We start from the raw sequence: 20,529 nt of genomic DNA on the forward strand, positions 1-20,529 counted from the left end.
ATTCTCCACTCCTTCGTTTCACCTTGCGCCGGCGCAGCATCACGAACAACCGGGTGTCGATCGAATGCAGGCAAAGCGCTCTTTGCAACAGCAGCTGCACAACAACACCTTCTGGTGGCGTGCAATTGGAAAATGCTGGCTCTCTCGCTGGTCCGCACAGCGTCATCGGTGTGTGGCTTTGTTTTTTTCCTTTTCGAAGAGTGCGAAGCAGGGCAAAAAATATGCGCCACGCAATCCAAGATCGAAAGCACCAACCGAGGGTCGAAGGACACCAGCGGTGGTCGGTGAACACCAGCGAATGTGGTAGGATTTCAGACGCACGTGAGATGGTGGAAGTAAAAAAAAAAAAGGAGGTACCTCCCGGAGCGTAATGATAGACTTTCGATCGGCAGAGACACCTGGGCTTTAGTCTAGGGGAGCGCAAGAACCACACGCTTCGAGGTTGTTCCCTTTTTTTTCTGTGCGTGTCAACCAGCCGGTGTATGGGGACGATCGCGAATAAATCGAACCTGATTTGAAGGTCAACCGTGGAAGGAGCGCAGTTTGTTCTTTCGGTCGTTTTGGCCAACTCATTGCACTCGAGTGGTTAGGGAAGGTGAAGGTGGCGAACAAAAACCTGCCTGCATTGTGAGGTGAAGCAAAAAAAAACCCTCCAATAAACACACCCCTGAGTCGGTGTAAATCCACTTACAGCGAAGGAAAGCGTCAAGATCGCTAAAGGAAGGGCTGGCGCTGCGTTCAACACAGCCGGATCAGCACCGCAAAAGTGTAAATGTTCGACGAGCAAATAACAAAAACAAAAAACACCACACTCATTAGCCCAAATAAACAAACAGCTAGGGATTTTAGGGTCGCCCTCGCGCGCGGTGAAAAATCCCATCTCATGTGTCCGTGGGGTTTTTTTTTGGGGCCAACCTTACCGCACGGTGTAAACAATCCGCAACCGGAGAAAGCCGAACGAAGCGCCGGATGGCGGCCACAACAACGCCTATCGACGACGACAACGGCGCGCTACTTCCCATTTTCGTGGCCACCATCGGATCCGCACGGAAACGCTTTCTTTCGGTTTTAAGCGAAATTACTTTTACTTTTCTTCCGCCATTCAGCCAGCGTGGGTTTTTTTTTCGTGCGGGAACACAGCCTGCCAACCGCCCTTTCTGGTCGGGCTCGATCGATCGATCTGCCACTGTATCGCGAACCTTCATTCACGACAAAGCCCGCCCACCGTTTCTGCACGAATCGGTGATACGCGATTCGAACCCTCCCCCGGAGGCGGTCTAATCCGGGTTGGCGAAAGGGTCAATGAACCGCGAGCGCGCGTTGGAGTTGATTTGTGGTCCAAACTGAGTTTTGTGGTCCATTGAGCCCCCAAAGCAAGCTACGTGAGAGTGAGAGAGAGAGTGAGCATCGATCGTAGAGTGTCGATGAAAGAAAACCCCGATAACCCTAAGGAGCGACAAAATTACAAACCCCAAAATTTACCACCCCCTTTTTCCGTCCCACTGATGACTCGTGGAAAACGCCAGCAAAATGCCCTTCGCGACGATGGTCGTGGAATGGTGTCGGGTTCCAAATTGGATACAACAACAACAAAAAAACCACCACAAGAACGAACGGAAGAGCCAGTGTGGTGTGTTCGTTTTCCTTGCGCATTTTCCACCCAAAATGTCGGTAACCGAGCACAAAAAAAAAGGGGTTACCGCACGTTGTTTGTCGTTCACCACCGCCATTAGGTATATCCACGGCAACGACCTACTTCTAGGGTCGCATTCGGTGGGGTTGTGTTTTTTTTTTGGTTCGGAAATCTGGAACAACTGCGCGAATAAAAACGGCGGCCCGTTCACGACCATCATTCCCGCCCATTTTTGTTCGCATTTTCCTATTGGGAACGACGGCCCATAAAAAAAGGCCCGTAAAAAAGTGCAAAAAAATGCAGGAGGAAAATTGCCGAACTAACCTACGCCGTGTGACGGACAGGCTCGCGACAGTCGAAAAAGCATTGAACCCAACCGAGCCCGCTTGACGGGAAACCTTTGGGAGGCGAGTGTAGGACAAGTTGTTTAGTCAATGTATCCACACACCAGCCTTTGGGCGGGCTGAATTTGCGTGCGAGAAATATCTTCCCCGCTGCAAAAGGTTCGTCCACCACACGAGCGCAACGATGAATTTTTATGCTCAGTCTCGAACCATGCTGCCTGCGAATCATGAAACGTAGCACCAACATTATTCCCAAAAGGCCTAGGACGAACGGCTGACTGTCTGTCATTTTTTTTTCTTCCTTACGATTGTGACTTTTAGCGGTTGAGGTTGGTTTTTTCCCCTCTATTTTGTGATTCAGGCCTCTCCGCACGATCGGACCCCGTTCCAAACCTACATTCTCGCTACTATCCCGGCTACTTTGCCTGCACGAAAGCAGCTCGAGCGCTGGCCAGCGAAACAACAACAAAAAAATACAACCGTTTCAGGTTCGTTTTTCAGGTTCGCCAGTCCGATCCCTAGCTTTTGTCAGCCGAAAAACGGGGTCAGCAGACATCATTTGTTGGATTTATCTTTCGGCAAGTTTCCTTTCGCTGTCCGTATCCGTATCCATACGCTACCCCTTCTGGGCAGCTTGTTCATTGCCGTGTGGTTTTCTTAATTTCTGGTGCCACAACCTTCTCGAGAAGGTGGTTGACATTTGCCAAAGTCGGACTTATTTTGGCCCATATCATTGAATTTATTTTGATCATTCGAAAACAGCAAAAAAACAAATCACACTTCACTGATGTCGAAAACCTCTCACACATCCATATCGGAGAACGCCCTAATCAACGTTCACCATTCGTCGCGGATTGGTTCCGGTGATTTGTAAAATTCAACATTTACTCTAAAAACCCGCGTGTCATTATGCGGAACCGCCGGTTGAAAACCGCAAATTTACGCGCTCGCACAACTTTCCCTTGCTTCCGCAGCACCAAGTGAACGAAACCAACAACCAAAAAAAAAAACCACGTCACGTGGGCCAAACCAAAACCCATTCCATTTCCCAGCCGCTACAGATTACAGGGTAATAAAAACGGCACAAATCAATTGCTCCGAACGCTCGAGTTCACATCCGAGCGCCACGCTTTGTAAAGGTGAGCCAAAATAAAAAAAAACCACCAACACCCAACAAGTGAGACAACCAAAAAATTCAATCCTCAAACCCCACCTGTGCGGTGGATGCATGAAGCGTGTCCTATTTTCCCCCACAAATGGCCCCCTCATCACTTCCAACTCCACGCCACGGCTGCACTTTCCATCCCATCAATCAAGGGGTTGGGAGCTTTCGGCGCCACACAACCCGGACGGAAATGGTTACAGCGCCACGGGAGGAATTAAGGCCCCGATCGAAACAATCGAAAGTGATTTTCCGGCGCTGCGAGAGGCTGCAAAAGTTGCACTCGAGGAAATGAACACGATCGCACCGGTGATCGCTGATTCCGCGCATTCCGGACACGGGCGAAATCGAGAGTAAAATATTGAATAATTTTTCGTCAGTTTTTCTTGCTGGTAGGCAAAAAAAAAAAGAAAGAGAGGAAGCTGCCAGACGGCGAAAGCGCAGAGCGGTGCAAACAATTTTTCTCCCGATCGGGGTTTAATTTTGCTGATTAGGGTGCGATGCAGCTGTCGAAAGTACACCCATGTGTGATGTGGCTGGGCACTGTTGCGTTACTTGCGATCAGCCAATCACATTGCATCATGCGGACACGAAATAATGTGTCAGTGTGCACGGACTTTCGCCACAAACCAACATTCACAGCCCAGAGACGGTGAGGGAAACGGTTTCCTCTGTTGATTTTGTGTGATTTTCGTTCGAGAGAAAAAAAAATCCTTGTTCTTCTCCACTGCGCGATTGATGACCTTCGGTTTTTCTCGAGCTGAGCGTCACAAGCACAAACCTGTTCCAATAAATCGCCCAAAACGTTGGAAAGCGGGCACGCAATTTCGAAGCCATCGGTGTCCATCTTCCCGAACCACTGGTGACCGGTTTGGCGAGATTTCGTGAAGCTTTGCGCGTTTGGGCAGACATTAATGAAAAAGAAAAAAAAAAACAACCCCGCGCTGGTGGAGAAAAACGAAGGCGTAGCGAAAATAAAACAAAACGTACAAAACCTGTCGCATGTGGCATCGCTATTTTGGATGCTGAGGAAGCCATCGTCCCCAGCCTCACAAAGGCGCGTGACCTTCACACCACTCATACCGACACACACACACACACACACATGAATGCACAGATTCACGCTGTTCTGCGGAACGTGGTTGGAATCGCGAACCGAGGCCAATGGTTGAGGGGTTTTTCCACCCGTCGGGGTGCACTTCACATGTCCGCGAAGCGCACCACCATCAGGAGAGCCACTCAAAAACCCATCTCAGTTATATCTCAATTAGCCACCGCACATAGACCGGATGGCCAGTTGGATCGCAATAAACCCCCCCCCAACAATCGGATTAAGCGCCCCACCGAACGCGAAGAGCGCCAAGTGCGGAATTTTAAAGCTATTATTATTCAAACACATCGTGGGTTCGACATCGGCAAGGAAAGTCCTCGAAACGGGTCTCGCGCGAATGCTCAAATGAGGGTGGATGGATACAATAAAGGCCACACTGCTACGAGCGAGCATTATGAGACGCTTTTTATTGAAACCATCCACCACCACCGCTGGGCAGAATCGGGAAGGTCCGAGTTGAATTCCGCGCGTTTGATTCGCTTATCGCAGCATCGCCTGGGCGTATGGGCCACCTTTTATTGAAGGCCAAAGTCCAGGCCCTCTCTCGATCAATTATCCGTCAGCCACGGTCGACAGAGAATGCGTTTTTATTTTTGCGTCAAAAGTACCACACATCGCTCAACTGCACTCCGTTGCACCGGCGTTCAACCCGGCTCCGATAATCTGGTGCAAAGAAAAACGCCGTTCGCAAACCTTGAGGTACCCATGGGCCAACCGATAGCGCCATTTTAAAAGCAAAAGAAGAAAAAAAAGGAACGCCCGTACGCAAAACATGGCCTGCCGAGACGGCGCCGGTCACTGTCGGTGCTGTCAAGTTTGTCATAGTCCGCGTCTCGGTGCAGCGCTTGCGATCGCGGCCGGGCTACTTTTCGGCCGGCGGCGAGATCATTGCTCAAACGAACCCAATGCTCTCCCCTCGGTGCGGCAACAAAAGTGCGCATTGTTTGCCCAGACACGCTCTGCCTTCCCGCATTGGGTTGGATAATTTCTCAAATCCTTGCGGCCCTTGCGTTGAGCTCTTGGGGTGGCGGCAGCTTGTCGATACGGTCCTACGCGGCTTTGGAGCCGTGCAATCGACGGCAAAAGTGCGGCTTGGACACTAAAAACGGGGGTCTGCGTTCAACACGCTTAATCGTCTTACGCTTGGGCTGGCTGAGACCCACCACCGGGGGGTTTATTTGAGGAAGGAAAAAAAATATATATATCTCCCCCATTCGCTGCGATGCAGAAATATGGTAACCAGTTTCTGCTCTTTTTGCGATCATGCCGGTTTTTTTACTCCCTCTCTCGCGCAGGCAACTGCCGTGCAATGCTGCCAGTGTCCGCGCAGATAGTCGCAGCATTAACGACACCCTCCGAAAGCGAAAGACGAAGGCAAAAAAAAATACACAAATGCTTTTAAGCCACCCCGCGGTCGATCTACGCTGACAGTTATGAACTGTAACCGACCCGGTTGCATAAGCCGCTGCAGGTCTCTTCGACTCGCTACCGCGACGCTAAGGGTAGAAGCTAAACCTGCGCCAGCCTTATCAGCACACCCCTTTGGAATCGTGTGCACTGTTTGACATTTTCCGGACGAACGATCGCCGTGTGGCAGTTTCTCCACCCGCTGTGCGGGCTTTGGCGATGCTTTGGCAAATTTGCATACAGAACTCGCGCGAGCAGAGAGCTTCTTCCTCTGAGCTGCTAAGCTTCTTTGGAAAACGAGCTCCCTGCTTGGGTGAGGGTTTTCTGGTGTCAATAGTGAGTGTTACAAACCCGCCACGCAAACCCTTCCAGCGGTTGGTTCTCGGACCGTACTGCCACACCACACGCCCAGGGTGCAGTTTGTCGCGGCGACAGTTTCGAGTGGTTTGCCTATGGATGGTTTCGTACTTAGATTAACCGGTTTTGGTTTTTTTGTTGTCATTATTTTTTTTTTTTCGTAAGCGACTGGAAAAAAGGTGCTCTTTTCGCAACTTCGTTGGCATTTGTGAGCGTTAAAATGAGGTAGAATACGCGGTGGTTAGTCGCTGAGTTACGGCTTTTAGCCAGTTGCAAATGCACTGCTGGTGTTTCAGAATGGCGAATGGTGACGCTTTCTTTCTGGCCTTTGCACTTGTGCGATCCACAGTGATATTGTGTGTATGTAAATGGCAGTGAGCAGTAATCATGCGCAAAGTGCTAGCGGAATGATCGACGGTTGGTTAAACAATACTTATTGCGATCTGCTTCGCTATGATCACTGCGTAATAGTGATGACGAGGAAGAACTGCTCCACCAGTAAGTTAATTGCAGCTCCACCAGTAGGAGCCACTCCATATACAGCGCAATATCGGTGTAGAAGAACGCTCAGCAAGGATGCAAGTAATTACATGCTTGCGAGATGAGCCAATCTCATACCGAGAGGAACAGGAGGCACAAATTAGAGCCTCCTCAGCAAAGTGGTACTTAATTACCGAAATCGTAATGTACCCGGCCATCATCGAGATCCTCACACTTGCACGTGACGATGGTTAGACGCATACATAGTACCACCGGATCGTACCATTATCGATCGGAAGCCAAGCCTTCAAAGCAAAGGATTTTCGTTCAAACGTACACCACAAGGCAGGCGATCGTTTGGAAGCACCTAAAAACAAAACAAAGACACCGACCATCATCTGACCTGCTGAGCAAAACCTGTCCCTTCGTTCGTGGTGTTGCTGCTGCTCATGTTGCTGGCACAACAGGTACGATGAATGCATGCTCGCGCATAAACCCACACGAGCAAGAACCACCCGTGAAGAGCTCCGAGAGCCACATATACATGCGCGAGCGAGGACAAGTTTTCAGGAACAAAACCCACCCTCGGACCGTGGCAAACCACAGCGCCGGACCAACATACAAAACAACGAAATAAAACAAAAATACACAACCACACGGCCGAAAAGAAAATGATCGGTCTCGGCCAGGAACGCCATTTCTAATGCGCGTTCACTTCTCGCAGTGATCGTGGATGGAAAGCGAGGTGGACGTGCTGGACGAAATGTCTGTCGATACGGGAGCAGTCTTCTTTCGGCACTAGCCTTCCTCGATGGTTCATCGTTTATCGTCACCGTACGCGCCCGTCTTTGGAAGATAAACATAAAGCTACCACTTTCATCCACACGGCACTGGGCCCCGGATCGAGCGCTACCCTGCAATTAGCCTGCGCGGAAGGAACAACTTCAACGACGGGACAAGCGACGAACCCGAGCCGCTCTTCGCATGGCGATGGTACCGCAGCACGGGCGTTTGTGGCACTGTGCTGGAGAGCGTAATCACACGGATTCCATCTACTCGCCGGTGCGCCACTACACTTATTTTCCACCGAGGCACAATCGAGCACGATCGAGGGTGATGACGGCGAAGCAAACGGAGCTTTGAGCTTTCGAAGTCGAATCCCAAAATTGAAATTTCTTCCCATCAATTCCGTGGGCACACGCTTCAACACACGCACACTGCCTTTTCCTGGTGGAGGCCGTCTTGCACACTTGGCAGGTGATCGCGCGATCACTCTCTCTTTCTCTCGCTCACGCGTGCACACTCTCACTCCAGCGCCGTCCCGAACATGTCGTGTCACCGATGATAATCACTTGATGAGCAGAAACGGGAAGCGCATTAAATTTCACCACGAGCGTTCCCTCGGTTCGAGTTTTCGCACAAAGCCTTCAGGAGGTGTCGAGAGATCAAGAACTAACCTAGCACTAACTGACCGAACCCTGAGGAAAAGGGCCAACGGAGGGCATCCACGAAACGTAACGATCCACACGACGGTAGCAAGGCGAAAGTACGTCCGAAGCGTACGACAGGAACGCAACAACTGAGCCCGCGACGGCCAAAAACTGTGCCTTCAAAACATGGGGTCTCTCTCCCGTGTACGTGCTGCGGCAGGTCCGCCCGCACGATCATGCTCGATCATGAGCCAACCAAGCCACGCACACACACACATACCAGCAAACCGGTGGGCTCAACATAAGGGAAACTGGTAACATCAGCACCAATACGATCAAAAAGACGGCGAGGCGTAGCGGAAAGATCGCCAACCGGGCACAAGAGCGAAATGCGCGAAGAAGAGAGCGATCGTCGATGCAAAGTGGTGGCCTGGAACAGAGGTCGGAACCTCCCAGTGTCCTCCACGCGAGCACTTCTTGCGAGAGCATACAGCGATCGAGGCAACACCAGTGGGGATGCTGAAGAATCGATCAAGCAGCACTGGAGGCACCCCAAAAGCGCCCCATTTCGCAGAGAACTGTGAGAGATCAACCTCGTACGATCAAGTACGTTCGTGTCTCGATGCAAGCAACCCAAGGTGGTGTAGGTAGGAACACAAGGGATGAGCCGTCTTCGTCCGTGTGAACGACCAGCTCGAGGATCTTGGTCGAAGAACTTGCCACAACAGGTCGCGAACGGATTTCTTCTCTCTGGTGGGGATTGGCAGGGGAATCGAAGTGAGAGGGATTTTGGTCCCCCACTCACCCCGTGCTAAGGGTCACGGTGAGGGTGCGTTTCATCCCCCGTGAGGGATGCTCTCCACCCGGCCAACGAACATGGCACATGGGAAGGAAAGAGAATGACCGAATTCAACCCAATTCGACGTGTTCGAATCTCGATTTGATCTCTCCACGTCTCTTTATCTGTTTATTTCTTCCTCTCTCTCGATCGTTCGCAGCCTCTCTTTCGCTGAAGAAGTGAAGCATAGTGCATATGAGGTGCTATCTATGCCGTTTCAAATTGTTTCGTTCGGTGTCCCACACACGCTTAGCCGCCTGTTGCTCTTCTGGATGTGCTTGATCTGCAAATGTAAAACGAACACACATGCAAACGAGACCAGACCAGAACAGGTCTTCGGGGTTGCCATGATCGCGAGAAGAAAAGCAAGCGCTACGAAAGAAATGAACCACCCCTTTTGGTTGGCCCGCTCGCGATCGCTGAAGCAAGGAGTGGTTGATGTGTGTGTGTGTGTGTGTGTGTGTGTGTGTGTGTGGCGAAGCGAGAAAGAAGGGATTACAATAAAAACATGATCTTTCATTGTTGGTCCCGCTTACAACGAGAGCTTGCGTTTGTTAAGTACGGTACGCGCATGATTAAGTGATTGTCACACACAAAAAAAAATGAAACGATCAGCAAGAGAGAATGAGAGATTACGCGCCTTGGCGATCCATATTTCTTTTTCGGCGTGTTTCCCAACATGATCGAAAGACTAGGAGGGTCACTGCACTAGAGAATTAATTATAAAAACACTCAATCACAGCCTCGCGAGGCGAGCTTACATGATTTGACATAAAAGGAAAATGTAATTTACATACACGCACAGGTGCACCCTACATCGAATATCCATGGAACTCACCTGAAAGAAGGCAAAAAGAATGATGGTCATTTAGTAAAATTTCATAATTGATATCCCTGTGAAGAAATTCCCCAAAATGATGCAATCCCATCAAGGAACCCATGACTAAGCACCGGCAAGGCATAACCGCGCAAACGCATAACGTGGCATAACCGCGTTGAAACAGAGACAAACGTAAGATCACCGTTTGCCTACACACCGAAATAAGATAAAAAAAGGGCTCCACCTTCGGTTCTTTGTGTCTGGAGCAGGTCGACCGTCGTCACCGAAACGGGTCCACTGACCTAACCACCCCTGCCGGTGGAGTTGTTGCCCCGATTGGCAGTTGTTTTACTCTTTCTCACCCCCGATCATCCCCGTTAAAACAGCCACAGGAGAAGGTACCATAAAGTAAGGTAAAGCAGCGAAAAGCGCGACCGAGCGCAAATATTATCATCCTTCGCCAGCACAGCCACCGCTGACCACCGTCATCGTTGATCATTGTCATTAGGGTTTGGACCGCCGTGTGAAATGGCGGCGCTGCATAATAAATAATCTTCCACCTTCCTAAACCTCGACAGTTCCCGTCCATTTGCACCCATCGGTCCGGCGTACGCGAGAATCTTCGCACGCTTGTACCGCTGTAATCGTTGTGTGGAAATTTTATGGGCCCCACATGCGTGCGAAACAAACCGGAACTGCCGTGGTGGTTGGAGGTTATAAAAAATTTGACATAATTTAATTGTGATGCCACTCCGCCTTCGATTTTCAGCCAATTGCGCACAGTGTTCGGGAAACATTTTAGACCTGATGATTAGCAAGCGGCTTTAGTGTTCACAATTAAGACAGTGAAAATGGAAAAGTTCGTCTAAAACTCAATCACATACGATTATGCCAAATTATATCATATTAAATCATTACTTCAGAGAGCTGAGGCGATTAAGTTACGATCAGTCCAAAAATTGTCCCTACTGACTGTACCATTTAGCTGTACTAAGGCCCATTCGAATGGCATAACTTCTTTGAGGGGGTTCTGTTACATTTAAAGTGCACATCTATGTTTTTCGGTTGCACTGCATGATTATTCACCCGCTATGCCTCAGAGTCTAGTCCAATAATTGGCTGCAAGTAACTAATAATAGCGAAAAAAAAAATAGTGCAAAAAACATGTTAACCAAACAAAATATGCACACCTGGGCCGGCGCTTGTCGGGCTTCGGGCACAATAGCACACAGGACAGGAAAACAGGAAAACAACATTCGGGACGAGGGCTTAAACCTGGTTCAAGCACCGGACCACGACACCGTGTGTTGGCGCATTATTTGAACAAATGATTTGAACGTTCACGGAGCACGCCGTAGATTCGTTGCAACGAATGAGCGTTGTTGACTACTGCAGGAAAGCTGGAGGGAGATTGTTTCGAACTGCTAATTGGAGGAAAATGTGAACGAACGGACTTAAGACTGGCAAATGATTCACAACGATAAGGGCGCTCTCTAGATCGAAACGTATATGTGGTTGGTGCGGACACCGAGCTCCTTAAAGCGGCACTGACCCTATCACAAAGAACCGTAAAGGTTTTCTACCGGTACAAATAAATGAAAGGGGACAGTTTTTAAATGATCCCGTGAAGCAGCTTGAACTTGCCAGATTATATGGCCACATTTTATAGGTAAGTACGTTATAATTGGAAAAACCGCATTTGCAAATTAGCTGTTCCACATCATATTCACATGTCATACAACCGGAAGCCATCTTTTATTTTCGCGTCACACACGGTGTTTTTGGGACATAAACTTTTCCTTACAACATTCGACAAAGGCACTCTTTTCTCTTGCTCCCTTGAGCATCACATGCGAATTCCAATCATTGTACTTGTTTGTAGCTCATAAAATCGTCCACCGTGTCCTTGTCGTGTCCCTCCTATCTTCGCTGTTATTATTTGGCTGCTGCAGGCGAGAAACGTCTTCCATATGTAAGAGGTTAGCAACGTGCAGCAAGCGAAGCATGTGGCAAAAAAGAAGCAACTTTAGTCAGGCTTTCTGCAATGGAACCATCTCGGCGCATTATCACACCAAGCGGCCGTTACCTCCCGGGGGTTTAACTGACGTCAATACTCAATACCAACTGATCGGAGACAGTTGTGTCCTTTCGATCTGCGTTCAGCGTAAACAACGAAACCAATCCCATCGAGCGATAGAGAGAGAGAGAGAGAGAGGAACACAGAAAGGAAGAGAGATAGATGATCATTTGAATAATTTATTGAAATTGATTTCACAACACCTTGAGCAGCGTCAGCAGTTTCGGAAAAGGTCCAACGGCTTGCTTTGGCAAATAGGTTGCAAAACAACAAGCAAAAAAATGCAATCATGTGGGGCTTACTTGCATATTGATAAAAGAGTAAATTTGCACATTCACATTTGAACGATCACATGTGATAAGACGCGAGCTCCGGATTTACATCGCACATGTGCTCGGATTTCTAAAGAGTAATTTATACACTTTGCTATGTTAAGTTCATCAACGACCTGCCGTATGAATATCAAACCAACTGGTGCTCGTCGACACTAATCGAACCCATTCATAGTACACCCGAGGTCAATGGACCACCGAGCGACATATGGCCGACAAGAGTATTAAACCTAAGCTCCATCCTTCACCAAGCGGAACCACCACGATCGTTCTTCAGCGCGGCGGGCACTAAAAACGAGAAAACAGCACTCAAAACGAACAGAACAATTTCCATACGGCTTTATTTCATTTGTCTCGATTGTGGTATCGCGGCGAGAAAACGGTTCCGCCATAGAGGGATGAGAAAAGAAGAGAACAGCGAGAGACAGAGTGAACGAGAGAACAGAAAACCATAAATGTCGATCCTCTTCGATTCTCTGCGGCCCCGGGAATGAACTTTCTTCTCGATTCGTCAACCTCTTTTCCGCTCCATCATCTTTTTGGACCGTTCAAGCCTTTTTTTTTTCGCCTCCTTCCGCGATCTCCAACGCCTTGATCCTTGCTTCGTTTCCTTGTTCTCGCCCCGTGTAACGTTAAAACGAACTGATAATCATCTCACTCGGTGCCGCCAGCAAGCGTAGCTTCCTATATGGAGAAAAAAATACCGCGACTGGGCCACCGCCTCGAATTATCTTCACCAAACAAATCACCCCAGACCTGTGGGGCCAAAAGGGCCACAAAAATACACACCACACCGGGGCCAAAGCCCAGCTAGGACGAACGCCAAACCATGCCCATCACACATCATCACCCGCCGAGAACGCGGCACCGTAATGCTCCAGTAATGCGAAGAGGAAAGTGCGCTGCTGTAGCATTCGGCGTGCAACCGTGCCCGCTGATCGAAGGGAGACCACGCCGAACGGATGGAATATAGGGAAGGTAATATGCGTGCTGCGGCCCGGTGTGCTGTCGCAACCACAATGCGAGGAGAAAGAATAAAATATATTACCACCATAAAACCTGGTCGAACGAGCGAGTGACTTGGGGTCCTAGCGTTAACCCGGGGAACAATAAATTTGAAGGCATGCACCAGCGACGAACCCGCCGGCGGACGGTAGTAAAAATCATCGTATTTAAAAATTTTCGATTTTCTTTCTCACCCCTCGCACAGCCCCGAGGGAGGGGGAGCAAACAGGCTATCTGGAAATCGACAGACCAATCCGAATGAGAATTCGTCTCATTTATGGGCTGGCAGGAAGGCACCCGTTTTTCTCGGAATGATTTTCATGTTTTAATTCTGTAAAATACGACCCCCAGAAAGCATTGAACTTTCGAGCCGTGTTCGACCAATTGAGCGTCTTCCCGAAAACGGAGCATACGGGCCCGGAGCTACAGCACCATCTGTTAAAGGGGAACGATTTGATTTTGAACCTGAAATGAGAGTCAGCGTTAATAACGTGTAAATCCTTTCAAAATTACTGTCCGCGAGCGAAGTCCCAGCGGCGGCGATAAAGACCGGTAGCGCGAAACCAATAAAATTAGAATTTATTCCCAAGGTGAACGAGTGCGTAAACTTAATACTTAATGTCTTCAAAATTAGCCCCATGATTAGGTTGTTGAACGTGGAAAAAAGTTCAGGCCCAAAAAAAAAAATGTAACAAATTAACGACAACATGCACTTTGGCGAAGGGCATTCCGAACGTGCACTCACGACTCGAAACCCGTCTGGGGTTGGTTGGTCTGTGAGCCGTATGGCATTGAAGCCCGCATGGTCAGCTCTTCCGGCTCTCTTCAACCATTTTGCTAATTGAATTACCGCAACAGGTGCACCTAAAATCGCACAACATACATTTCCGGTGCTAAAATTTGTACCACGGCCGAACCACAGGCCCAAGTGTCGCTTTCCGTACCTAGACCAATCCCAGCACTGACCTAGAGCACTCTAAACATAGCCAGAGCATAAGCCAATCGTTGTCCTTCCATCGCCGCATCGGGCCGACCCATTAGCTGGCCGGTGAGAATAAGCTGCAAAACCATCATTAGGCAGACGCGGCGCAGGATAGTTCCGAAACCTAATGACGCTAATTAGAAACCTTGTTGGCGTGCAGCACACATGTTTGGCACACGACCTCTTTCTCGTTTGCGCTGCTCGGACGCGTCTGCTTCTGCACGTATGGCTGCCGAGCCTATCCCTGCACGAGAGCGGAAGATGAGAAGAAAATAAACGCAAAGTCACACACTTTTACGGGGCGTCTAGCTGTGGACGGCCAGTGGATGTGAACGCGGGCTGACGCGACGTCACCGAGGCTAAGCTTGTTATATCTCACATTGCCCCTCACGAATGAATGCCCAGATGCCCTGCATAGGCTAATCGATTGGCCCTTGGATTATGCGAATGGTTTAAATCCGGTTTTCAATCGTCAATCGTTTTCGGTCAAATTAAAGTTACATTACAGGCTCACTGGTGGTGAGCGAGAGTTTTAAGACTTCTCAGTGTGTACCTTTCCGTGGTGCATATTCGTAAGTTTAACCTACATTTCCGCGAAACAACGACAAGGTTACGTTACACAAAATCGTGAAGCACGTAACCATATGTGGTACAGAAAAAAAGGAGCATATTATTTCCACGGATAATGATGGCACTACTCTAAGGGGTTTTTGATGATTGAAGAGAAAGAAATAAGCCCTTTTCCCTGCACGCTACTGATGTAACGTCGGTCCAATCAAACCAGCCACGATCGTACCGCCACTAGCAGTGATGACTTCCTCTCACGGCTCATTTTGTGACTGCACGATGTTATACGCAAAACAAAAAACAGCACATAATCCTGCCCGCTCAAAGTTTCACGTGTGATCGAGCCAAGTGGTGGGTAAAAAACCATTGCCACCGGGCGAGGAGGATATGGCCGATGCGCACGATTAAGAAGCAAATTACTATTCACCGCTGATAAACCGGCAGAGCCGACTCTCTGCCCTGGAGCCAAACGAACTGGCGGCACGTGTGCGATGATCGTGAGCCATTTAGCGGTGATATGAGGTAAAAGAAGAAAAAAAAACAGCAATGATATTCGCTCCAGCAACGCCTACTGAGAGCAACGATATGCTCCCCGATTCGAGGGGAAAAGTTCACCGACAAGTCAATTCACCATCCCTCCGAAGCAGCCGCTAAGCGAGCGGAAAATGACATGATGAATCCAGGGGGAGGAGAAAAAAAATTCGCGGTGAAAAATGAATCAAACAAAAACAACAACAACGCTCAAGGAAGAGGAAGTTAAGGCCCGGGCGGGTTGTGTTCAAACGAACGTCGGCACATTGCATGATCGCAAACAGTTGCAAAATTGTTGCACACGGCAAATTGTCTGACAGAGGAATTAGAGGCCGGTGGCTGCACGCCAAGGTTTCTTCCGCGGCTCGTGAAATCAACGGTTCATTTGTTTAAACACACTCTTTCGATGCTAATCAAATATCTTTGTTAATTAGCTAATCTCATCTCCATCTCGGCAGATAATTTCCCGCAACTGTATATGAATATTTCATAGAAGGCAATTGTTCAAATGAAGCAGAAAACGAACTGAAAAATGTCGAACTAATATCACTTCGCTTGTAAATCGCAAGTAATTAAGGTGTGTGCTGTCCTTGCGAGCGGAAAGCCACACCTAATTAGCCACATTCCAGCCTTATCGCCCGAAGATGCTGTAGCTGCAATGTAACGAAGTTTACCTTTGCGAATGAATTTCACCTCGACACGCTTTTTTTTTGTTCCGAATGTTAACGATTCCGAATTCATCTACCCAGAAAGAAGCAGCATTTTGAAGCATTTGTCATGGACCCGCATGGTATCGGTTGGTACCATTTCATTAAGGACGAATTAGTCGCACTCTCGGGACGTGTACGCCTGGCAATCGTTAAAAAGGACGTAACGATCACCTTTTTTCAATGCTTGTTGTCAAGGAAAAAGAATCGCACAAAGAAGGCATTCTTTGCTCGTTCTATTTCTATTTACGTTCGTCTGTTTCGGGACAAGAGGTTACATTTAAACAAACTTTCCATTCTCGTGCCCTAAGCGGTGTATGTATGTGTGTGTGCGGAAAGGATACCCGGCCACCAGTAAAAATACCTGCGCACGATAAACGGTTGCATTTAGCGCTGTCACGAGCCACATTCCACCGCCACCGAAGTTTCCGCTTTTGAAGAAGGATAAAAATAGGACAAAACATAAAAATAAGCCTGCCGGTGGGTCGCAATTGACCCCGCAGAGTTCACCGTCAACCCAGGAAAACACTGCCGGTGCTAAGGGTTCTGAGCAGAGGGCAGATAAGAGCCAAGAAGCGCCAATGCGGTACACACGATGTGCCCGAACCTGGAGGGTGCAACCTGCAACCGGGACATCCGGTGCTGTGAGGATAGATTTTTCACCACCCAGCACACACGGTTACTTGCCTGCAGCAAAAGAGGATAAAAAACCGCCAGAAAGCGCAGGAAAACTAGGCAGGTCTCGGTGGCCGGGTGTCGTATAAATTAATTCCCCTGCACTCACGTGTGTTGGCGGATGGCAATATCCCAAGAAGGTGGCCAAAACAGGAACGCAAGAAGCTTCTGCAGGAGTACGAAACGTGCCCAAATAACCACAAAGACGAATCGCCTACAAACGGCTACTTTGGAGTGGAGAAAAACCAGAAAACCTAAAATGCATTGAAACCAGAACAGCAACGCAGGTACGTAAGCAGCATAACGCCACCGTTGGTTTGGGAATTAACCTGTCGCTTGAAGTTGCCCAGTTCCCGTTCACCTTGATACCGTATTGTAAACATCCCATTTGACTGCTCATAAAAAAAACCATTTTGACCTTGAGGACAGGTTCGAAACATCGGGTGAGATGAGTTACTTAAAAAACCAAACCAAAAGCTAACTTTACTATCGCCTCATGCAGGTCGTAGGGCAATCGAAACATCAATCATGCGCAGGAGTTGTATGTGTTTTTTTTTATTGCATTCAACAACACTGAATAAGGGGTCATAAGAGTTGGCACACAAGCACGGATCTCTCGTTGGTGTCAGCAACAAAAATGTGTGAAACCTTGATCCTTGAACGGTTATAAAAACATGAGTCATTACGGTAAAATCACAACAAGTTCCATAAAAATACTATTCGTGCTAAGTTGTGATCCTTCTGAAGGATTGTATGCTAAGTAATGTTCGGTAGTCAGAATATAGTAAGTACCCCCAATGTACTCCGAGATGTATCGAGCTACTATCACTTACTTGGGTTATTGTTGTATTCTGGCCATACCGTCGCCACTTGACAGCCGAGTGCTCGTCGATTTAAACTCCTGCAGCAGGACCACTTCCGTCCCAACCAAAGCCCGAGATGATAGCTGAACGATTTCGGGCTGTATTCTTCGCAGACTGTTCCAAAATAGTAGACAGAAAAAGGAAACACCAGACAGTTAGTTGTACAAAATCGGTTCGATTGAAATATGGTTTCTTCGTATGAAATCGCTCCATCTGCGCCTACATACCTTTCCGAATCGAGGTGATCCAATCCGTGCGGCCTTTTTCACTGTCCGCCACGAGATAGAGCGTGTACTGGGGAAGCGTCGTGCCGGGGTAGATGCCGTCACTTTCGCAGTATCCTACTTGAAACGGATACCCCTGTTTGGGAGGGCAGATAGGAGACAGTGAAATAAAGAAAAAAAACCTTACTGCAGTGGGCCTGTTTGCCGCACTGGCAGGTCCGGGCAACTTACATCCGGTGCCGCTGCATCGCCACCTTCGCCGTGCAGGAGAGCAGGTTCAACGAGCCGTACTCCTTTGACGCTGATCCTGCCTCGCTCGCGACGCTTCTGTTTCACACGAGCGATGCAATTTTTGGTCCAAAAAGGGAAAGAGAGAAGTTGGGCAACAATTAGCGGCGAAGAGCGTTTTATTTTTTCACTTTTTATGCTTGGCGTTAGCAGCCGTTTTCCCGTACTTAAAAAAAGCACCACCCTCAGCCATTCCCGATTCCCGATCGCACAGCAGGTGCAAAGTGTTGTAGCGAAATTAGATAGTGTTATCGTTAGCGTGTGTAGGTTTCGGTATTAATGTTGGGACAAGAATGAAGCAAGTGAAGTCAGGTGCAAAAATTATGACAGTGCCAAAATGCGTGAAGCGTGTGTTCACAGCGCGGTGTTTGATAATTAACAGCGACAGCTGGCCAAAGAGAGAACAGAGAGACATATATCGAAAAGCGTGTGTTTTTTTGGAGAAGGCGAGATGGAAAACGAGATGAAAACATACGTGAGCTATAAAGGAGATATATGAATGCTAGAAAACGTACTATTACTAACTAGGAATATGATAGGGAAATAAAAGCAATCAAACATGTTTAAACGGGATGTGCAAAGTGAAGAACCTAAGTGTACCATCTACTAACGTATCATAAAGCACATACCAACAAACACAAATTATAAATACCAGGGACGAGCAAACTAATTCAAGATAAGAACAAAACTTTCCAACGATACTGGTAAAGACCATTCAGCTGGCAACATTATGCATGAGTCATGGGACGTCCTGAAAAGTAAGTATACCTTACGATCTGAACGCTTTACACCCAGATTCTACATGCATCCCAAGAGCTGAGTTGTCCTGACATTTCCCGTAACCGGAATAGCATCGAAAGTGATGCCGGAAATATCACTTTTCTGCGACCGAGATCTCATTTCCTGTCAATGATTTCCAAGCGCTGCTCACAACGGACAAACAGATGCGCTTTTCCCAGCATCCCAGCTGCTGTATAGCAGGGACACATCATATCATTTTTCTATGTTCACAGTTCTGACAACGCATCATGAACATTCCAAGGTAGCAGCAGCACATCGATTTTTTTTTCTGTTGAACAGACGAAGTGCACCACGTACCAGCCACATCGTGCATTGCTCCGAATCCCAATCCCGGTTCAGGTGAAACGAATGGGGCAATATTTTAACCGCACCGACTGGCTCAAAGCTACCCGTACGGGCAATTCATCTAAATTATTCACTCTGCAAGGATTAGCGCTCATTGACCTTTCGCACGAAGACGGGGAAAAGATCTTCACACTTTTGAAATTCTCGATTCGATCGAGGCCGAGAATAGACAGAAATGGCCAAAACAGACGAGCACTGCCGGGACGAATCTTAAACCACACTCGAACAACCTGTTAGAAGTGGCCGTAAAAAGGACATTAATGTTGACGGCACGAGTTAGGAAGGGCTTCCATTTTCATCACGGATTACTCCGCAAACTGGCTCAATTTGTCCTCCGTAGTTTGATTGGATGCCGTACCGTGACAGGAATGGTTCACGATCCCAATCACTCAAAACACACTCATATTTCAACGTAACACATCCCAAATTCGGTAAAGTACAAATGATCTCTTAATGCGGGAAAACGAATGGAAAAGGATATTTCCATTTCAATGAACGCTAATGCGATATAAATGGGGATTCTCCCTACTGCTTTGATAGGACTATTTGAAGAAAAAAAAACACATCTAGTCTTAGCCGTTGCACTCAATACAGGGGATGCAACCGCACCATGGCAGAGTGCATTGTCGGTCTCGGAATGCGTCGAATGAAAAGTAAACTTAAATTAACAATAGCGTTCGAATTTCAGCCCGTGAACCGAGCGCAGGAAAGTATCCCAGCGGCGGTCCCTTGTAACAGAATCCCTTTTCCGTCTCCCTTCGGACTTTCAACGTAGCTTCCACTTAACGGCTCCTAGAGGACTTGTCGCGTATAATAGCGGCAAAAAGGGTCGCCCTGAAAAATGGGACACAAATAAAAAGGTTTTCAAACACCCCGCTTCGTAGCTCCCTTTATTGGGCGTTTTCACTTCCACCGTCAGGATTATGCTCGACATGGGGCTTTTGCATCCACATCGAACTGTGGACTTTATCGGCCGCTCTTACATTGTCAGCTCGTTGCAGCCACATACACACACACACACTCAAGATTTGTGGCAATCTATAAATCATGCTGCAGTTTTCTTCTGTCGGCAGTTCGCGGCTGCACCCGCCAACATAGATATCTTGCTCACCACCATCGACAATCGACGACGAGGATCGTCCAACCGAGCGAGAGCGAGTGGCGTCGAATTACGACGAATTCATCCCGACACGTCCGTTCTCTTTCACCCTCCGCTCAAAAGGGTTGCCCCCTAGTTGTAGGTTTCTCCTCCCCCATATTGGGTTGGAAAACTGGGCCCATGAAGATGAAGCCCCATTCATGCAAGTTTATTAAACGAGGGTGGGAAAGAACTTCCTTGGACGGTACACACAACAATCGCCGGCCTTCCGGACGGTGCGGTGTCGTTGTTCCAGCTGATGGCTGATTTATCGTCCTCGCCCGTCGTTCAATAAGCTCAACTAGAAAGACAATGCCCGCCGACGGCGTAGACCCGGCAGTGGCACGGTGCTGGATTCTCAATTGAAGAGAATCAAACGAACTGGGTTAGGTGCCGGAACCGGCGTCGTGAA

The 20,529-nt window shown here is 48.4% G+C and overlaps 1 protein-coding gene across 1 annotated transcript in view; it reads right to left on the minus strand.

Moving 5' to 3' along the window:
• LOC128727475 (tyrosine-protein kinase Btk29A-like) overlaps positions 1 to 20,529 on the minus strand; it is a 63,784-nt gene that overhangs the window by 34,630 nt on the left and 8,625 nt on the right. Inside the window, exons 2-4 of the mRNA XM_053821390.1 lie at positions 17,777 to 17,872; positions 17,549 to 17,681; positions 17,292 to 17,435 (exon numbers count right to left, since the gene is read on the minus strand). Of these exons, the coding sequence (XP_053677365.1) occupies positions 17,292 to 17,435; positions 17,549 to 17,681; positions 17,777 to 17,872 (373 nt within the window). The remainder of the gene's footprint in view (positions 1 to 17,291; positions 17,436 to 17,548; positions 17,682 to 17,776; positions 17,873 to 20,529) is intronic.

Source organism: Anopheles nili, chromosome 3 (assembly GCF_943737925.1).
Source record: "Anopheles nili chromosome 3, idAnoNiliSN_F5_01, whole genome shotgun sequence".
NCBI lineage: Eukaryota > Metazoa > Arthropoda > Insecta > Diptera > Culicidae > Anopheles > Anopheles nili.